Here is a 19,751-nt window from a genome sequence, read left to right on the forward strand (position 1 = left end):
TCCTTGGACTCAGTTTACACCGCACGCTGTCGGAGCAGTGCTGCCAGGATAATCAGGGACACGACCCACCCAGCCAACACACAATTTTCGTCCCTCTTCCCTCCGGGAGAAGGCTCAGGAGCTTGAAGACTTGTACGGCCAGATTTGGGAACAACTTCTTTCCAACTGTGATAAGACTGCTGAACGGATCCTGACCCGGATCTGGGCCGTACCCTCCAAATATCTGGACCTGCATCTCAGTTTTTTTGCACTACCTTACTTTTCATTTTTCTATTTTCTATTTATGATTTATAATTTAAATCTTTAATATTTACTATCGATCTGTAATCCAGGGAGCGGGAAGCGCAGAATCAAATATCGCTGTGAGGATTGTACGTTCTAGTATCAATTGTTTGGCGACAATGAAGTATAAATAGGTTGAGAATCCCTGGTCTAAATGCTATATTGATGTGATCAGAAAGGTGCCAAAAAGCAAACTGCTTACCCTGTACCGGCTGAATCCAATGCCATAATCGCCAATTTTTACCGTCAAATCCGTTGTGAGAAAACAGTTCCGTAGTGCTAAATCACTGCGAAATGGAGACAGCATCGAAGCAGGAGCCGTCCACAAATGGGGTGAAGGAAACAGAAAAGAAAATAACATTAGTTAATACTTGAGTACACCCGATCAATGACTAGTCCGCTTAACAATTATCCCCAATAGAACTGGGTGCAGTCTGGCTCAAAGACCATCTTTCCTCAACACTAATCTGGCTTCACTAGTGACTTGGTTTAAAACGGGACAGTAACAAATACTAAATAACAAACACAAGAAAGTTTGCGATGCTGGAAATCCAAAGCAACACACACAAAATGCTGAAAGAATTTAGCAGATCAGGCAGCATCAATGGAAAAGAATAAGCCATCAATGTTTCAGGCCAAGACCCCGCTTCGGGACTGAAAAGGAAGGGGGAATATTCTGGATATGGTAAGGCAGGTGGGGTGGTGAAGAGAAAGCAGGGTGCCGTACTGGTGAGAAAAGATATGTAAGTACATATAAAGGCAAACTCTGTTTCAAAAAAAAACACAAGCGAGGTGTAATTGCATCAGTGGGGCTTTATTTTAGATTGCCAAATTTTGTGAAGAATTTTTAAGCAGAAATGTGCCAGAAAGTGTGCAAATCCCATAAAGTAGTGATATTGGGGAACCTCACAGTATTTCAATACAAACTGGGATACCACTAAATTAGAAGCAAGGATATAGAGAAGTTTCTATTCACAAGAACTTTCTTTATCAGTATACATCAGGCCCAAAGTGAAAGATTACATTGCTGGACTCTGGAAGGAATCAGGCCAAGGTTTAACCCTGGCCTCTAGTGCTGTCTATAAAACTTTTGCTTGATCGCTGTGGTCATGTAGATCTCCCCAGGTGCTCCACGTCCCAAATATATGCTTGTTGGCAGGTTAACTGGTTTATGTAAATTACCAATGGTGTAGGCCACAGGTAAAAGAATCAGTGGAAGTTTGTGCGCTTGTGAAAATAGATTATAGGGACAGGGAAATGAATGGGGGGTGGGGAGAAAGAGGGAGGGGAATGAGACTGATGGGAATGATCAGAGAACTGGCTTGGACTTGAATTCAATATCTATGTTGTGAAGAATATACATGGAGAAAATATCAAAAGGTAGAACTGTACAGGTCATTTGCTCCACAATGCTGCACCAACCTTGATGTCAACTTACACCTAACGTCTCCTCCCATTATTCATCCATATTTTCCCATTGCCTTCATGTTCTATCTAAAAGCCTCTTGTACTGCACCACTCTGCTTGCTTGCACTACTACTCCTGGTAACCTACCACTCTCAATGAATAAAAACACAACCTCACGTCACCTTAAAACTCCCCTCCCCCCTTTAATCTTATAGGCATGTCCTCTGATATTTCTTCCCTGGGAAAAGAGTCTAACTATCTGCCATATGCCTCTCAATTTTAAAAACCTGTCAGATCTCCCCACAGACTTCGACACTCCAAGTTTGTCCAACCTTTCCTAATTAGTGCACACCCTCTAACCCGGGCAGCATCATAGTAAGTACCTTTCACATCCTCTCTAAAAATTTTGCTCTAAACGAGCAACCACAATTGCATAGTCAAGTGTGGAGAGACTGAAGTTTTATACAGCTGCAGCATGACTTCCTTACTCCTACAATCGATACTGCTACCAACGAAGGCAAGCATGCCATATGTTTTCTTTACCAATAACTAAGGAACATCTAAAAATATCAGTCACAACACAAGGTCTGGAATAATTATACAAGGTAAATAATGAAGTCTAAGGTAAAAGTGATCTTCTGGAGAAGGGCCAGTTTCAATGGAAGAACAGCTGATCAGGCTCAGGTAAACTGCAATGAAGAGTTTGACCGGCTAAACATTTCACTAAAACCTACCTACATTCTCATTAGGGAGAAAGGTTCAAAAATTAGAGCTATGAGGTGACCAAAGAGAACAAGGCAGATATCATGTTATTAACACAAGCAAAACCAAAATTGATTACAGAAAGGAGGCGAGAAAGGTAAACACAAGACATGAGAAAAACTTTGAGCAAATCTAAAAAGGAATCCCAAAATACTTGAAGGCACACAGACAGTGCAAGAGGAGAACTCAGACCAATCAAAGGCCAAAAGGGAAGTTAGTCGTGAATGCAGAAGGCTTGGTTGAGTACTTTATGAGTCTTCACCAAGGAAGATGATACTGGTAGAATTTCAGCAAAGGTCAGATAGTAACAGAGAAAAGTTTGAGATTCTAGATGGCTAAAAACAGATTCAGACATTAGTAGATAAACTGCTGAACTTAAAGTGATATTGAAATGAATAAATGACTCAGCCCAGATCAGATGCATGATAATCTTGAAGGAAATGAGAAACAAAATTACTTAGAAAACTATGGCCAGGACCTCTGCTCTTACAGATTCAGGGATAATACCAGAGGACTAGTAATCTGCACATACTACAACTACTTTCGAAAGAGGATGCTGGACAAATTACAAACCAGTTTAACCGTGGCATTGAAAGAAAATTCCACATAAAAATCAGGTAGTATACCAACAATCACTTGGATCATTAAGAGGTAGCACAGATGTATTAAAAACCAATCTGACTAACTTGCTAGAACTTGTTAAAGTAACAGAAGTTTGATGAGGGAAATGTTGTGTCAATGGCTTTCCAAAAAGTTCAAGTTTAATTGTCATTCAACCATACATTGAATACAACCAAACGAAACAATGCTCCTCCTGGGCCAAGGTGCAAAACACAGTACCAACAGTCACACATAGTATATATAGTTAAGACAGCAGAAAAACATAGTCAAAAAAAAAATATATATATCAAGCCCAAGTCCCTGAGTGTCCTGTAGATTAATGGTGCAGCAGTCCTTGGCACGCACTAATACAGCCACAGATGAATGCAATTTAACTCATCTAACACTGAGCAAATACTGGAGAGCAGCACCGATAGGAGAGATCAGCATGGACTCCAGCTCTCTCCCACAATCAACTTGGCCATTGAAAAGCTAGAAAATTGGCCAAGAGGAACTGACAATAGTCGTGAAAGGCTACTCCAGACTGGAAGGAAATGTACAGTGTGGCTCTCTATAGGAGGATATCTAGACCATTGCTCCACTTACTATAAGGATGTGGAGTTGCCTGTGAAGAGCACAATTTCCTGCAGAGGCCACACAGCTTAGAGGTGTGATAAATCATAAACACAAGAGATTCTGTAGATGCTGGAAATCAAGAGCAACACACCCCAAACACTGAAGAAAGTCAGCAGGTCAGGCAGCATCTATGGAAATGAACAAACAATTGACATTTTGGGTTGAGACCCTTCTTCAGGACTGAAAAGAAGGGAGAAAATGTCAAAATGAAAGGGGGAGGGGAGGGGAGGAGGACTAGCTAAAAGATGACAGGTGAAACCATGTGGGTGGGAAGGTAAAAAGCTGGAGAAGAATCGATCTGATAGGAGAGGAGAGTGGACCTTGGGAGAAAGGGAAGAAGGAGGGGGGCTAGAGAAGGCTATAGGCAGGTGAGAAGATGCAAGAGCCTAGACTGGGGAATAGAAAAAGAGAGAAATGGGGGTTGGTGGGTGGGAAATGTTTACTGGAAGGAGAAACTGATGTTCATGCAATCAGGTTGGAAGCTACCGAAAATGAATTTGTATTAGAAATGTGGTGCACTGTTAAAAGGATGACAATTGACTTCAGTGGGAGGGAGGGTGGGGGGTTGGTTGAAGGTACAGAAAGGTGGCTGATGAGAGTAATGCAGAGAAATGGGAAGTGCAATATTTTTGTAGGAAGATTGAGAAGACAAGTCCAAAGGGTTAGGGTTACAGACCAAATTAACTTAAACTTGCATGTAGTTCATGAAAAGTGACAGGGCAGACTTAGAAAGTGATTTTTTAAAATTCCTGTGTTTTATACCCATAGTATAAAAAGTTCAAAGTTTAAAGCAAATTTATTATCAAAGTACACATACAGATATGTCACCATATGCTATCCTGAGATTCATTTTCTTGCAGGCATTCATAATAAATACAATGAAATATAATAGAATCAATGAAAAACCACACACAAAGGCTAACAACCAATGTGCAAAGACAAACTGCAAATACAAAAATAAATAAACAAACAATAAATACGATTTTAGAACATGCGTTGCAATCCCTAAAAGTGAATCTGTAGGTTGGGGAATCAGTTCAGTGCTGCAGTGAGTGAAGTTAACCACGCTGGTTCAGGAGCGTAATTGTTAAAGGGTAATAACTGTTCCTGAACCTGGTGGTGTGGAACCTAAGACTTCTGTTCCCAGTGGAAGCAACCAGAAAAGAGCATAGCCTGGATGGTGGGGGGGTTTTGATAATTCCATGCAAATGTGCTCAAAGGTGGAGAGGGTTTTGCCTGTGATGGACTGGGCTGTATCATTTCTGTAGCCTTTTCCACTCCTGAGCATTGATATATCCACACCAGGCCATGATGCAACCAGTTAGAATCTCTCCACTGTGCATCTTCAGAAGTTCATCTCAATCTATCATGGCATGCTGAATCTACTCAAACTTTAAAGAAAGTAAAGGTGCTCTCGTGTATTACTGTAATAGTCCCACACAAAAATTCAAGGGCTTATTTTAACATCTTACATTCATGACAGCATTTGTTCATTCAAACCTCAAGCAATTCACAGGTACTTAACTTTAACGTTCCAATTTTATATGCAAACGTAACTAATTTGCATCCAGGGTTCCACAAACTGCGCAGTGCGAATGAATAATTGCATACTTTGGTTAACTAAAGAACTGGAGCTGGATTATAGAAGACAAACATTCAACCAGTTGAGTCTACATATACACATTCAAAATGTTGAGGCTTACAAAAGATTAGCTTGATTTATCATGTATACATTGAAACATACAGTGATATTGCCTTGCTCGTGTCAAATGAAATCAGCAATGATTGTACCGGAAGAAGCCTGAAAGTGTCGCTACACTTCTGGCGCCAACATAGTATACAGGCTCCCCCCGCCATCCGAAGGTAGAGCGTTCCTATGAAACGGTTCGTAAGCCGGAAGGTCGTAAAGCAAAGAAGCAATTACCATTTAATTATATGGGAAAAATTTGTGAGCGTTCACAGACCCGAAAATAACCTACCAAATCATGCCAAATAACACATAAAACCTAAAATAACAGTAACATACAGTAAAAGCAGGAATGATATGATAAATACACAGCCTATATGAAGTAGAAACACTTCTCTACAATCATTGCCTGCACTGTTCTTATGCAAGCGCTCTTGGCAGAATCACGGCACAAGCGCTCTCAGCAAAAACACTCTTTCTAGTAACCTTTAAGCTATGAAGCTGCCAAATCATACCAAAATAACACAAAAATACACAGCCTATATAAAGTAGAAATAATGTATGTACAGTGTAGTATCACTTACAGGAATCAGGAAGACAGCACTGAGCACACTGATGATGGTGTGTTAGGCTGAGTCGTCGGAGGCTGGGGTGGTGCAGTGGTCCCCACCCTCCAGGCAGCGAACTGACACCGATCCGTGAAGAATGCAGTGGTACTGCAGTAGCCAGGACGCACCCAGCACATCTTTAAGAAAAAAGCAAAAATAAACAAGCTAATTGATTAGGTGCCGCCCAGCACGTAAATGTCGGTGCAGATCAGAGGCGACGCAATCAGCAATCGCCTCTGATCTGGGCCAACATTTACATGCTGGGCGGCACCTAATTAATTAGCTTGTTTATTTTTGCTTTTTTCTTAAAGAAGTGTTGGGTGCCTCCCTCCTACCGCTGCGTTCTCTGCAGCAATGTATCAGTCCGCGGCCCGGATGTCCCACAGTGGGGTGATGGGACACTGGGGTGCCAGCTCATCGATCAGGGCAGGCAGGTCACCTTCTTCTATGTCTACCTGCCTCCATGTCGAAGGTCGAGGTTTGTCGTCTGCTGTGGCTGATGTGGAAGGCTTGAAAAACGACAGTATGCTTGACTGCTTAGCCTCGCGCATTTTTCTATCATACAGTTCTTTGTAAGGACTCAAACCATCTTGCAAATATGTCCTAAACCGACGTACCCTTTCAAAATCAAAGTCTTACTTCATCATTGCAGTGAAAATCTCACGCAGTTGCTTCACGTTCAGCTCCTGGATGACTTCACTTTCGGTCCGTTTGTTATTGCATTCGGTTTCGATTGTTATCCTTTCCTCTTCCAATTGCATCAGCTCTTCATCTATCAGTTCTTGGTCATGGAATGCCAAAACCTCTTCAACATCATCTTCGTCAGCTTCCACAAGCCAAACTCATTTAGTCCTTACTTCGTTCACCACGATCGAAACACTTAATTATGTCTAGTTTTACACTAAGTCTCACACCCTTACGAGCTCTTTTAGGCTTTTCCGATACCTTAGAACTCATTTTGCTAACGGCTGCTCACAGGCACATGTTTAAGCAATGCCGGCTAGAATGCAGTTCCGGGGGGAGGAGCAGCTGCTTTTTTATCGTGCGCTGCCTTTTTTCGTAACAATGAAAACACCTTCTGTTAGCAAAAACAGGTAACTAATGTAGGTCTTTTGTAACAGTGAGGTGTGGTAAGGCAAACGTTCAAAAAGCGGGGGACACCTGTACCCACAACTCACTAACCCTAACCCATACGTCTTTGGACTGTAGGAGGAAACCGGAACACTCTGATGGAACCCACAAAGTCACAGGGAGAATATACAAACTCCTTACAAAGAAGTGGGAATTGAACCCTGACCTTACAGTTAGCAATGTAAAGCATTGTGTTAAGCGCTATTCTACCATATGTCAGTTTGTTATTATTTTGTTCAAAGTTCAAAGTGAAATTTATTATCAAAATACATACATGTCACCACATACAACCCTGAGATTCTTTTTCTGCATGCCTACTTAGCAAATCTATAGAACAGTAATTGTAAACTGTAAACATCAGGAACTGTTAACTGCAAACAAACTGTGCAAATACAGATATAAATAAATAGCAATAAATAACAAGCATGAAATAACAATATAACAGAGTCCTTAAATGAGTGTAGCTATCCTCCTTTTTTTTCCAAGAGCCTGATGGTTGAGAGATAGTAACTGTTCTTGAACCTGGTGGAGCGAGTCCTGAGGCAGCAGCAAGATAGCATAGTCTAGGTGGTGAGGATCTTTAATGATCGATGGTGCTTTTCTACAGCAACATTTCATGTAGATGTATTCAATGGTTGGGAGGGATTTACCTGTGATGTACTGGGCCGAATCCACTAACTTTTGTAGGATTTTCTGCTCAAAAGCATTGGTGTTCCCACACCAGACCATAATGGAGCCAGTCAGCATACTTTCCACAACATAACTATAGAAGTTTGCCAAGGTTTTCAATGACGTGCCGAACCTCTACAGACCCCTGAGGAAGTAGTTGATTTTGCTATTCCCAGCTGTGAGCTTTTATTAAAACACCAGCAATAATTATCTTTATCCTTTAGGACAGACCATAGAGCACACAAATAACTGCACATAAAGATTACTTGGTTAAAACTAGAGCGCTGATCCAATTAGATGTTTATCAACCAGTCCTCCTCTACCCAACATCCTATCTTTAGCATTCCTGTATTCAGATGCCTCTGACCACAACGCTGAACATGATCACTGAATACATCCTATGATTTCACTTTCAAGGATTCTACAACTCAAGTTCACAGTACTTATTATTATTATTATTTATTTCTTCTGGTATTCACACAATTTGTCAGTCTTTGTGTGCAGTTTTTCATTGATTCTATTGTACTTCTTTGTTCTACTGTGATTGCCTGCAAGAAAATGAATCTCAGGGTAGCATTTGGTGACATATACACACTTTGATAATAAATTTCTTTTGAACTTTTGAACTCTGACATGCTACTCAGCTTCTTCCTGCCAAGTAATGATAGCCTCCCTTCCTGCTATTCTGAAATATGTGCTCTGAGGAAGAGCTTCAATAAAAATAGAAGATGCCAGGAACAATAATGAACATATAGAATTAATATATACAGAGACATAATAAACATTTTCTTGGCTCTGGCATCAGTTGTGTTTGAACTTCTTCCCAAATGAGCTTGCCAAGGCTAGGATTCAGGACACTTGAAGGTATTGATACTACTGAAGTGCAATAAATCCTTTAAGCTTTTGACAAAGAATTTGACTTACAGCTCTCTGTTGCCAAACTTTTAGCTGCCGAGGGCTGTAAGCTCAGCCAGCTTCATTATGAGCTCTAGCCACCCTCCACCATCAAGGACATTTTCAAATGGCAATGCCTCAAAAAGGTGGATTCCATCGTTAAGGACCCCCACAACTCAAGACCTGCTTCTTTTTATTGCTACCATCAAGGAGGTGGTACAGGAGCCTGAAGAGACACACTCGATGTTTTAGGAACATCATCTTCCCCTCTGCCATCAGATTTTTGAATGGATAATGAACCAAACCATGAACAATACCTTACTATTTTTTTTACACTATTTTATTTATTTAATTTATATTTCTTATTGTAGATTAAAGTTTTTTTAAGTGCTTTGCATTGTACTGCTGATGCGCGCTCATGACATACTGTATGCCAGTGGTATTAAACCAGATTCTGAATGGAAGGTCACACACAAACAGCCTACTCCAGCTTCTGTTTCTTTGGTTCTTATGAGAAATACTTTCCGATTCACTAAGCTGCCAAGCCCAACTTCATGAAGTATCAGCTTTAACTTTACAGATGTTTGATGTAGACTGAGGTACGAATCAGCCTACATTGCCATCTTGTGGCACAGATGTGTGATGTATAATTCAGGAGAAATTCAACTCCAGGTGAATAGGTGAATTTAGTTTTAAATTGCGTGCACTCTCCAAACAACTGGCAGTCAGAATTCTATTGAGAGATTTGGAAAAGATTTCTGTTGAGGTCTGCCCGGTTCATTCTCAACAAACTGATAATACAAAACAAGGGAATAGGACGTAGCTTTGATGATGACAGATTGCAAAGGGATATAGATAGATCATGAGTGGGCAAAGATTTGGCAAATGAAGAATAATGTGGGAAAATCTTAAAACCTTAATTTTGGCAGAAAAATTAAAAAGATATTATCTAAATGCTAAGAAATTGCAGAGCTTGAGATGAAGAAAAATTGGATAACTGGATGCCCTAATGCAGGGATCCCAACCTTTTTGGCACCGTGGAGCGGTTTAATATTGACAATTCTTGCGGACCAGCCGACTGGGCGGGGGAGAGTGCTAATCACGACCGGAATATACATGATAAGTCACTTATAAGTGGCTAGTAGACTCAATTTCATTTCTAAAAGGGTTTATTTAATGAATTTAATATTAAACACACAGTGCATATTTTCCTCGCATGAATATAGTGATAAGTTAATTATAAGTCATAAGGGGGTTCTTTATGCAAACAACAGGAATTCTGCAGATGCTGGAAATTCAAGCAACATACATCAAAGTTGCTGGTGAACGCAGCAGGCCAGGCAGCATCTATAGGAAGAGGCGCAGTCGACGTTTCAGGCCGAGACCCTTCGTCAGGACTAACTGAAGGAAGAGTGAGTAAGGGATTTGAAAGCTGGAGGGGGAGGGGGAGATGCAAAATGATAGGAGAAGACAGGAGGGGGAGGGATGGAGCCGAGAGCTGGACAGGTGATAGGCAGAAGGGGATACGAGAGGATCATGGGACAGGAGGTCCGGGAAGAAAGACGGGGGGGGTGACCCAGAGGATGGGCAAGAGGTATATTCAGAGGGACAGAGGGAGAAAAAGGAGAGTGAGAGAAAGAATGTGTGCATAAAAAAGAGTAACAGATGGGGTACGAGGGGGAGGTGGGGCCTAGCGGAAGTTAGAGAAGTCAATGTTCATGCCATCAGGTTGGAGGCTACCCATACGGAATATAAGGTGTTGTTCCTCCAGGTTCTTTATGTCCAGTCTATTCCGCAACTTAGATTTCGTTGCATTCATTGCAGAAAACTCCGCTTCGCAGAGATATGATGTTAGAAATGGAAGCAACGTTTTCAGTGCTTTTGTGGCTATCTCAGGATATTCAGCCTTGACTTTGATCCAGAATGCTGGCAGAGATGCTATGTCAAACATACTTTTCAGCCCACCGTCATTTGCAAGCTCGAGGAGTTGATCCTCTTCCCGCGTTGACATGGATGATTCACCGGGGACATTCACAAATGGGTCATGGACCCATTACTTTGCACATCTTGGGTCATTTGCTGTTGGGAAGTAACACTCGAATTCTGTCGACAGCGAAGATAGGTGTTCGCGCACCAGCTGTGAGGCTCAGCCTCTCCCAAATTCCCAGCTAATGTTGGGAACATGTCAAATATGCCCCTGTCCACTTGCCGTCGCCACAGTTCCAGTTTGGCTGTGAAAGCAGACATTTTATCTGCCAACTTGAAGACAGTTGTCATTCTCCCCTGAAGTGACAAATTGAGTTCAATGAGCAGGTTGAAGATGTCACACAGATAAGCGAGTTTTGCTATCCACTCCTCGTCACTGAAGTGTGCTTTCAATGGTGACTTTTTTCTTGAAAGAAATCTCTGTAGCTGCTCTCTTAACTCAAAAACCCTGGCCAGGGCTCTCCCCCTTGATAGCCACCTGACTTCAGTGTGTAAGAGAAGGCGTTTGTGCTCTGCATCCATTTCCTCGCAAAGCTGCTCAAACAGACATGAGTTAAGGGCTTTTGCTTTGATGTGATTGATAACTTCAATGTCACTCAATACGCTGTTAAGATCAGGTGACATTTTTCGGCTAGCCAGCATTTCCCTGTGTGTGACACAGTGTGTAGACTGGCATTCAGGAGCAACCTCTGACTCGGGTAGTGAAACCAGACTCGTTAAGCCGTTCCAACAGCTGTGCTTCGATGTCCTCCGCTATGTCATCGATTCTCCTTGAAACTGTGGCATCTTGTTAGCTGCAGCTTCTCCCAACAGTTCACGGCACATGTCCTTGGCAGCAGGCAAAATCAATTCTTCACCAACAGTGAAAGGCTTCTTAGCCTTAGCAATACGACTAGCCACTAAGTACGACACTCTCAGGGCAGCAGCATTTGTGGAGATGGTGGCTCTCAGCACTTGCTTCTGTCCCACTTGCTCACGTTTTTCTGCTCAAAAAACTCAATGGGTTTGTCTTTAAGTGCAGGGTGCTTGGACTCAAGGTTCCAAAGCAGTTTTGAGGGCTTCATTGCTTCATGAGACAGCTTATCTCCACATATCACACACAGGGGGCTTGGAGTGTGCAAGTCACTGGTTGCAATAAAGCCATATTTTATGTACGACTCGTTGTATTTTCTGTTGAAGGAAGCTTTCTTTTTTTTTGCAGTCTCGGCCTCAGCTGTCTCTGCGTTATCAGCATCATTAGGCCTTTTATGTCCCCTACCATCTCTTCCAAAGAAACTCTCAAGCGACGTTTGTTTTTCACTCATCAAGTAGCTGCAGGTTAATGACCGACTGATGACCTCGCGTGGGTAATGACCTCTTGTGCATTCAAGTTCAACAGTGGGCGTGAAAATGAATGAGGAAAGGTGCAGTTGACTCATATCGTTTCCTCGCGGCCCGGTAGCACACGCTTTGCGGCACGGTGGTTGGGGACCACTGCCCTAATGCACAATTCACAAAAGGATAGAATGCAGAGAGGGACAATTAGGGAACCCAGCAGATGATTTATTGTGAAGGAAATTTGACACTAAAACTAGAAGAAGAAGCTTCAGTGATATACAACTGATAGCATCCAGACTTATGCCCAAGGTACTGATCTCCTTTCCTCCAAGAAAGAATGCAACTACATGAGAAGCTGTTGAGAGAAGCTCATAAGCTCTTGAGATGGGCATGATGTTTATGAAGAAAGGACAGTTACAGTGTGTGTGTATCTGCTGGAATTTAGAAGAGTCAGAGGTGAACATAAGATCCAGTGGGATCTTGAGAGGATTGATGTTGAAAAGTTATTTCCTCACAGGAGAAAACTAGAATTTCTTTAAAAACAAGCACATGCCCTTTAAGACAGGAGGTGACTGATTCAATGATGCACTCCCTCACTCCTTCTCGGAGTGTTTGGAACGCTCTCCCTCAAAGCAGATACATTGATTGCTCAACTGATTGGCTATTCCGTAATAAATATTTTTGCCTATATATATTACAGGTTTCCCCCGCAATAAGAGGAATAGATAGAGTGGATAGCCAGTGCCTCTTCCCCAGGGCACCACTGCTCAATACAAGAGGACACGGCTTTAAGGTAAGGGGTGGGAAGTTCAAGGGGGATATTAGAGGAAGGTTTTTTACTCAGAGAGTGGTTGGTATGTGGAATGCACTGCCTGAGTCAGTGGTGGAGGCAGATACAGTAGTGAAGTTTAAGAGACTACTAGGCAGGTATATGGAGGAATTTAAGGTGGGGGCTTATATGGGATGCAGGGTTTGAGGGTCGGCACAACATTGTGGGCCAAAGGGCCAGTACTGTGCTGTACTATTCTATGTTCTATGTTCTATCCGAAGGTAGAGCGTTCCTGTGAAACGGTTCGTAAGCTGGAATGTCGTAAAGCGAAGAAGCAATTACCATTTATTTATATGGGAAAATTTTGTGAGCGTTCGCAGACCCAAAAATAACCTACCAAATCATGCCAAATAACACATAAAACCTAAATTAACAGTAACACATAGTAAAAGCAACAATGATATGATAAATATACAGCCTATATAAAGTAGAAATACTTTTCCACAATCATTGCTGCACTGTTCTCCGTAGCGAAAATCTCACACAAGCGCTCTTGGCAAAAACACTCTTTCCAGTAACCTTTAAGCTATGAAGCTGCCAAATCATACCAAATAACATGTAAAAATACATAGCCTATATAAAGTAGAAATAACGTATGTACAGTGTAGTATCACTTACCGGAATCGGGACAGCGCCGAGCACACTGATGATGGTGTGTTAGGCTGAGATGTCGCAGGTTGGGGTGGTGCAGTGGCCCCCACCCTCCAGGCCGCCGACCGATACATTGCCGCAAAGTATGCAGGGGTCCAGCGGTAGCCGGGAGGCACACATCACATCTTTAAGAAAAAAAAAGCCGAAATAAACATGCTAATTAATTAGGTGCTGCCCGACACGTAATTGTCGGCCCAGATCAGTGCAGATTGCATCGCCTCTGATCTGGGCTGACAATTATGTGTCGGGCAGCACCTAATTAATTAGCATGTTTATTTCGGCTTTTTTCGTAACGATGTGCTCTGTGTCTCCCAGCTACCGCTGCATTCTCCGCGAATCAGTATCTGTCTGCGGCCTGGGTGTTGGGGTGGTGGGACACTGGGGTGTCATCTCGTCGTCTGTTTCCATTAGAGCAGGCAGCTCATCTTCTCCTATGACTGCCTGCCTTGATGTCGAAGGTCGAGGTTCATCGTCTGCTGTGGCTGATGTGGAAGGCTTGCTTGACTGCTGAGCTTCGCGCATTTTTCTATCATACAGTTCTTTGTAAGGACTCAAACCATCTTGCAAATATGCCCTAAACCGACGTACCCTTTCAAGATTAAAGTCGTACTTTATCATTGCAGCGAAAATCTCACGCAGTTGCTTCACGTTCAGTTCGTTACTGCATTTGGTTTTGATTGTTATCCTTTCCTCTTCCAATTGCATCAGCTCTTCGTCTATCAGTTCTTGGTCATGTGATGCCAAAACCTCTTCAACATCATCTTCGTCAGCTTCCATGAGCCAAACTCACTTAGTCCTTACTTCGTTCACCACGATCGAAACGCTTAATTATGTCTAGTTTTACACTAAGTGTAACACCCTCACGAGCTCTTTCAGGCTTTTCCGACACCTTAGAACTCATCTTGCAAACAGCTGCTCACAGGAATGTGTTTAAGCAATGCCGGCGAGAATACCGTTCCGAATCCGGGGGAGACCGGCTGCTTGGGGCGCGCGTGGCTTTTTATCGCGCGCTGCTTTTTTTTTCATAACAGTGAAAACACCTTCTGAAAACGAAAACAGGGTACTAATGCAGGTCTTTCGTAACAGTGAGGTTTCATAAAGCGAATGTTCGAAAAGCAGGGGACACCTGTACTGCATTTCAAAGTAGTACACATACAGAAGAATGTGAACATTCAGCTAATTTCCCAATAACTATAATGCTTGCCCCCTTTCCTCCATCCTTGCTGATGTAATGACTAGTTAACACATTTTCTTTAAAAAAAAACGAATGTTATTAATTGATGTTTTAAGAGCAGTGCTGGATATTAAGGGCTTTAATATTACACATTGGCAAAAAGTGGTCAATGCTCTGCTCTCCACTAATCCTAACCTTACTATAAAACCCGCCGATAAGGGGGGTGCTGTTGTTGTCTAGCGTATTTTTTATTTTTTTATTGAGAGATACAGCGTGGAACAGGTCCTTCTGACCCAATGAGCTGTGCTGTCCAGCAACCCACCTATTTAATCCTAGCTTTAATTACAGGCCAATTTACAATGACCAGTTAACCAGTATGTCTTGGACTATGGGAGGAAACTCCAGCACCCAAAGGAAACAGCTCACAGAAAGAATGTACAAACTTTCTCACAGAGGATTCCAGAATTGAACTCCAAACACTGATGTCCCAAGCTACACTACCATGGTTTTTAGCCACCAAACGAGTACCTGATCTCATAAGATATGATTGCCCTCAATTTTAATATTCCAGCAAAAAATCTATAAAATTCAAAAATATAATTTGATCATGACCTAATATGCAGCTAACTAGTTAAAAAATACTGTGTTGTTTTATTGTATCCATTAGGAATGGAATTCAAACTAAAACTATTTAAGATAACAGGCAGTAAAGCTGAGACTTCAATCCTAACTGCCTGGCTGTCAACTTGCTCCCTAATGATGACAGGGGAATTAGTTCAACTTATTGTCAGCTCCACACACTGTAATCACTTGCATGACAGACTTGTATTTAGTTCTAACTGCAACCTTTAAATGTATTGCCCTAATTTTCTACAACATGTGAAGTACATTATCATGCATATGTACAGTCCTGTAAAGATGTTTAAAAGCAGCTTCTATCATATAAAATTCCTTTTACCTAAACATAAAGATTAGTTTTATTGGGTCACGTGTACATCGAAGCATCAAAACATAATGAAACATGCTGTTTAAGTCAATGACGAATAGTCTGAGATGTGCTGGGCAGCCCACAAGTGTTGTCATGCTTCCAGTGCCAACATAGCGTTCCCACAACTTACTCACCCTAGCCCATGTCTCTTTGGAATTTGAGCAGAAACCGGAATCTCTGGGAGAACATACAAACTCCTTACAGACAGCAGTGGGAATTGAAACCTGATCATACAGCTGTCATTGTACAGCATTACGCTAACTGCTATGTTACGGTGCCACCCGCAAAATGTAACAGTTATTTCCTATAAGTGTATAAATGACCTGTAAATGTACTAACTGGCAATATACACAAAATTTGAAATAGACTTTTAGATCCAGAATTACAGATAAAATAGCATAATCCCATGTGCCATATATTAATGAAAAAGCAACATTATTTTCATGAAGAATTTTAAAGAAAATCTAAATATGAACCATGGAAAGGAATAAAGAGTCAACGTTTCAGGCCGAGACCAAGTGCCACTGGTTTGTGTAAGGAGTTTGTATACTTTCCCTGTGGCCACGTGTGTTTCCTCCAGGTGCTCTGTATTTTTGCCACATCCCAAAGATGTAAGGGTTACTAGGTTAATTGGCCACATGGGTACAAGGTATACTTTTCTATTCTCTCTCTTCTCATGATCTATGGAGGCACTGTTCAATTCCACCACTGTCTTTAAGGAATTTATATGTTGTCCCTGTTTCCTCCCACATTCCAACGGTACATGAGTTAGGGTTAGTAAGTTGTGGGCACCTGTGGGCTGCTCCCAGCACATCCTCGGACTGTGTTGGTTGTAGATATAAACAATGAGTATGTTTCAATGTACATGTGACAAACAAAGCTAATATTTTATCAACCTTTAGGTAAAGAGGAACTGTGTACAGCCCTGATGAAAGGCCTCGGCCTGCAACATCGACTCTTTATTCCTTTCCATGGATGCTGCCTGAGTTCCTCCAGCATTATCTGCGCGTGTGTGCAAGTCTGCGCATCTGTACTACTCTGCAGAATCTCGTGCTTGAAAATTAACCAGTGAATGGGGGGGGGGGGGGAAAGAGTGTAGAAGGGAACTTTACAATCAGTCAGCAATCTAAGCAATCTCAACAGCAATTGTTCAGTGCACAGGGGAGCCGCTGTTTTTAATTCACCACCAGCAACAAAATCACTGATGCTGGAGCTTTTCCACACACTCAGACAGCAGCAGGATATTGTTACCAGAAATGAACAGTCTCTGTGGCAGCCCAGTAATGCCTAACATCCAGGAATACTAGTGACTTTCCACTGCAGATTTCAGGAGCAGATGACCAAGTAATCAAAACTATTCAAGTGGTGGATATGGAGTGAGCTGCGTGGGAGAAACTGCCTGTCATTCAGTGGGAAGGGAATTGAAAATGATGCAGTACAATTTAGCACACATGCATATTTGAGCCGTTTATAGAAGCAGAGGTGTCTAATGCAAGTATTGTTTTCACTTTTGAATGTACCTTATACTTTCCACAGGTAAATTTAATTTCTGACATAAATTACTCTCTGAAAGTCAAACTCTTTAAGCACTTGTAAAGACTAACAAATGCCTTCGAAAATGTGAAATAAATTTTGCAAAAGTATTTGCAACTGGTTAGAAAAACGCTGCAACAGTGCCATCACTGACTTTACATTAATACATAGAACAGTATCAGCCGGTGGGAGGAGTTCTGTGTAGCTTTGAGAGATCTATGCAAACTATAGAACTTTTGCTCTAGGGCACCAATACACTGAGTGTAAACTGACCCACTGCATTGAACTGTGTGCTCATCATATCCCGGCAGCAGCAGCAACGGAAGCAAAATATTTCTAGGACTTCAGTAATTTAATAGGCTGTGTCTTATTCCAATCATATTGAATATATGAGGTTAGCTGAAGAGCCAATATTTTATAAGACATGAAATAGAAGCAGAATTAGGCCATTTGACCCATCAAGTCTGCTCCACCCTTCCAATATGGCTGATCTATTAGGACCAAGTTGTAGTTTTGGCAGAGGAGGTTTTACTGAAGGTTTAAAACGCAAAAGCAATTTTGTATTTCTTGCTCTTGCTTGCTACCAATGACACCAAGTAACCCTTAGGGTGACATGATTACTCAAGGAAAGTTGAATATTTAACCATCACGATTCAATACACAAATTTGTGTGTTGACTGGAAACTAGATACTTCTTCAATGAAGACAGAGGTTTCCAAATTAGAAAATATTTTTCACAGACCAAACTGCAGGAAATGCAATCTAACAGTTAAGATCCAATCACAAAGAAGAGAAGATCTGCAGATGCTAGAAATCCAAGCAACACAGAATGCTGGAGGAACTCAGCAGGCCAGGCTGCATCTATGGAAAAGAGTACAGTCAACATTTTGGGCTGAGACCCTTCGTCCTGAAGGGCCTCAGCCCGAGATGCCAACTGTACTCTTTTCCATAGATGCTGCCTGTCCTGCTGAGCTCCTCCAGCATGTTGTGTGTGTTGCTAAGAGTTAGCATGTACACACGCTCAACAACAAGAGCCACGAGGTAATGTTGCAGCTCTATAAAACCCTGGTTAAAGCACACTTGGAGAACTGTAAACGCAAACAACAGGAAATCTGCAGATGCTGGAAATTCAAGCAACACACATAAAAGTTGCTGGTGAACGCAGTAGGCCAGGCAGCATCTCTAGGAGGAGGTGCAGTCGACGTTTCAGGCCGAGACCCTTCGTCAGGACTGACTGAAGGAAGAGTTAGTCCTGACGAAGGGTCTCGGCCTGAAGCATCGACTGCACCTCTTCCTAGAGATGCTGCCTGGCCTGCTGCGTTCACCAGCAACTTTTATGTGTGTTGCTTGGAGAATTGTATTCAGTTAACATAGAGCATAGAACAGTACAGCAGAGGAACAGGCCCTTTGACTCACAAAGCGGTGCCAAGCCTATTAAATTAGTAATCAAATGCCTAACTAATCTCTTCTGCCTACACAATGCCTATATCCTTCCATTTTCCTCATTCACGTGCCTATCTTTTAAAAGTCTCTAATGTTTCTGCCTCTCACCACCCCAGGCAGTGCATTCCAGGCACGCACCACTCTGTGTAAAATACCTCCTCTTACCCTAAAATCTAATACCCTCTAGTATTAGATACTTCAACCCTCGGAAAAAGATATCATCTGTCTACTCTATATATACCTCTCAATAATCTTATAAACCTCTTCAAAGCATCAACATTCTTCCTTTAATGGGCCAACCAAAACTGTATGCGACATTCCGGATACGGCCTAACTAGAACTTTATAAAGCTGCAACATAACTTTCTAACTATTGAACTCAATGACTCGAATAATAAAGAAAGCATGACATATGCCTTCTTAACCATATTATCAACCTAGGTAGCCACTTTCAGGGAGCTATGAACTTGGACATCAAGATCCTTCTGCTCATCAACATTGTAAAGGATCTTGCTATAACAGTGTACTGTCTCTCTGCATTTGGCCTACCAAGGTACAACACTTCACATTTGGCCGGGCTAAACTCCATCTGCCATTTCTCTGCCTGTATCTGCAACTGATCAATATTCCGTTGCATTCTTTGCCTGTTTACAGCACTATCCACAAAATCACCCATCTTCATACCATCTGCAGACTTGGGAATTGCAAGTTCCGGTCGCCTCATTATAGGAAGGATGTGGAAGCTTTAGGGAAGGTGCAGTGGAGATTTACCAGGATGCTGCTTGGATTAGAGAGCATGTCTTATGAAGAGAGGTTGAGCAAACTCGGGCTCAAAAAAGGAGGATGATAGGTGACTTGATAGAGATGTGCAAAATGATAAGAGGCATTGATAGAGTGGACAGCCAAAGACTCTTCAACCAGACTGGGAAATGGCTACTATGAGGGGGGATAACGAGGGGGTTTAGGAAGTATAGAGGTGATGTCAGAGGCAAGTTTTTTTACAAAGAAAATAGTGGGTGCATGGAATGCCCTTCCAGGGGTGGTGGTAGAGGCAGATATATTAGGGGCACTTAAGAAACTACTCTTGGATAAGCACATGGATAATAGAAAAATGGAGGCAAACTGTATATAGGAGAGATGGGTTAAATTGATCTT

General features: G+C 42.0%; 1 protein-coding gene across 1 annotated transcript in view; it reads right to left on the reverse strand.

The window, feature by feature from the left end:
- The window catches only part of lmtk2 (lemur tyrosine kinase 2), a 128,912-nt gene that overhangs the window by 38,493 nt on the left and 70,668 nt on the right, over positions 1–19,751 (reverse strand). The window contains exon 8 of the mRNA XM_063059371.1: positions 485–569. Within this exon, the coding sequence (XP_062915441.1) occupies positions 485–569 (85 nt within the window). The remainder of the gene's footprint in view (positions 1–484; positions 570–19,751) is intronic.

The sequence above is a fragment of the Mobula hypostoma genome, chromosome 9, assembly GCF_963921235.1.
Source record: "Mobula hypostoma chromosome 9, sMobHyp1.1, whole genome shotgun sequence".
In the NCBI taxonomy this organism is placed as follows: domain Eukaryota; kingdom Metazoa; phylum Chordata; class Chondrichthyes; order Myliobatiformes; family Myliobatidae; genus Mobula; species Mobula hypostoma.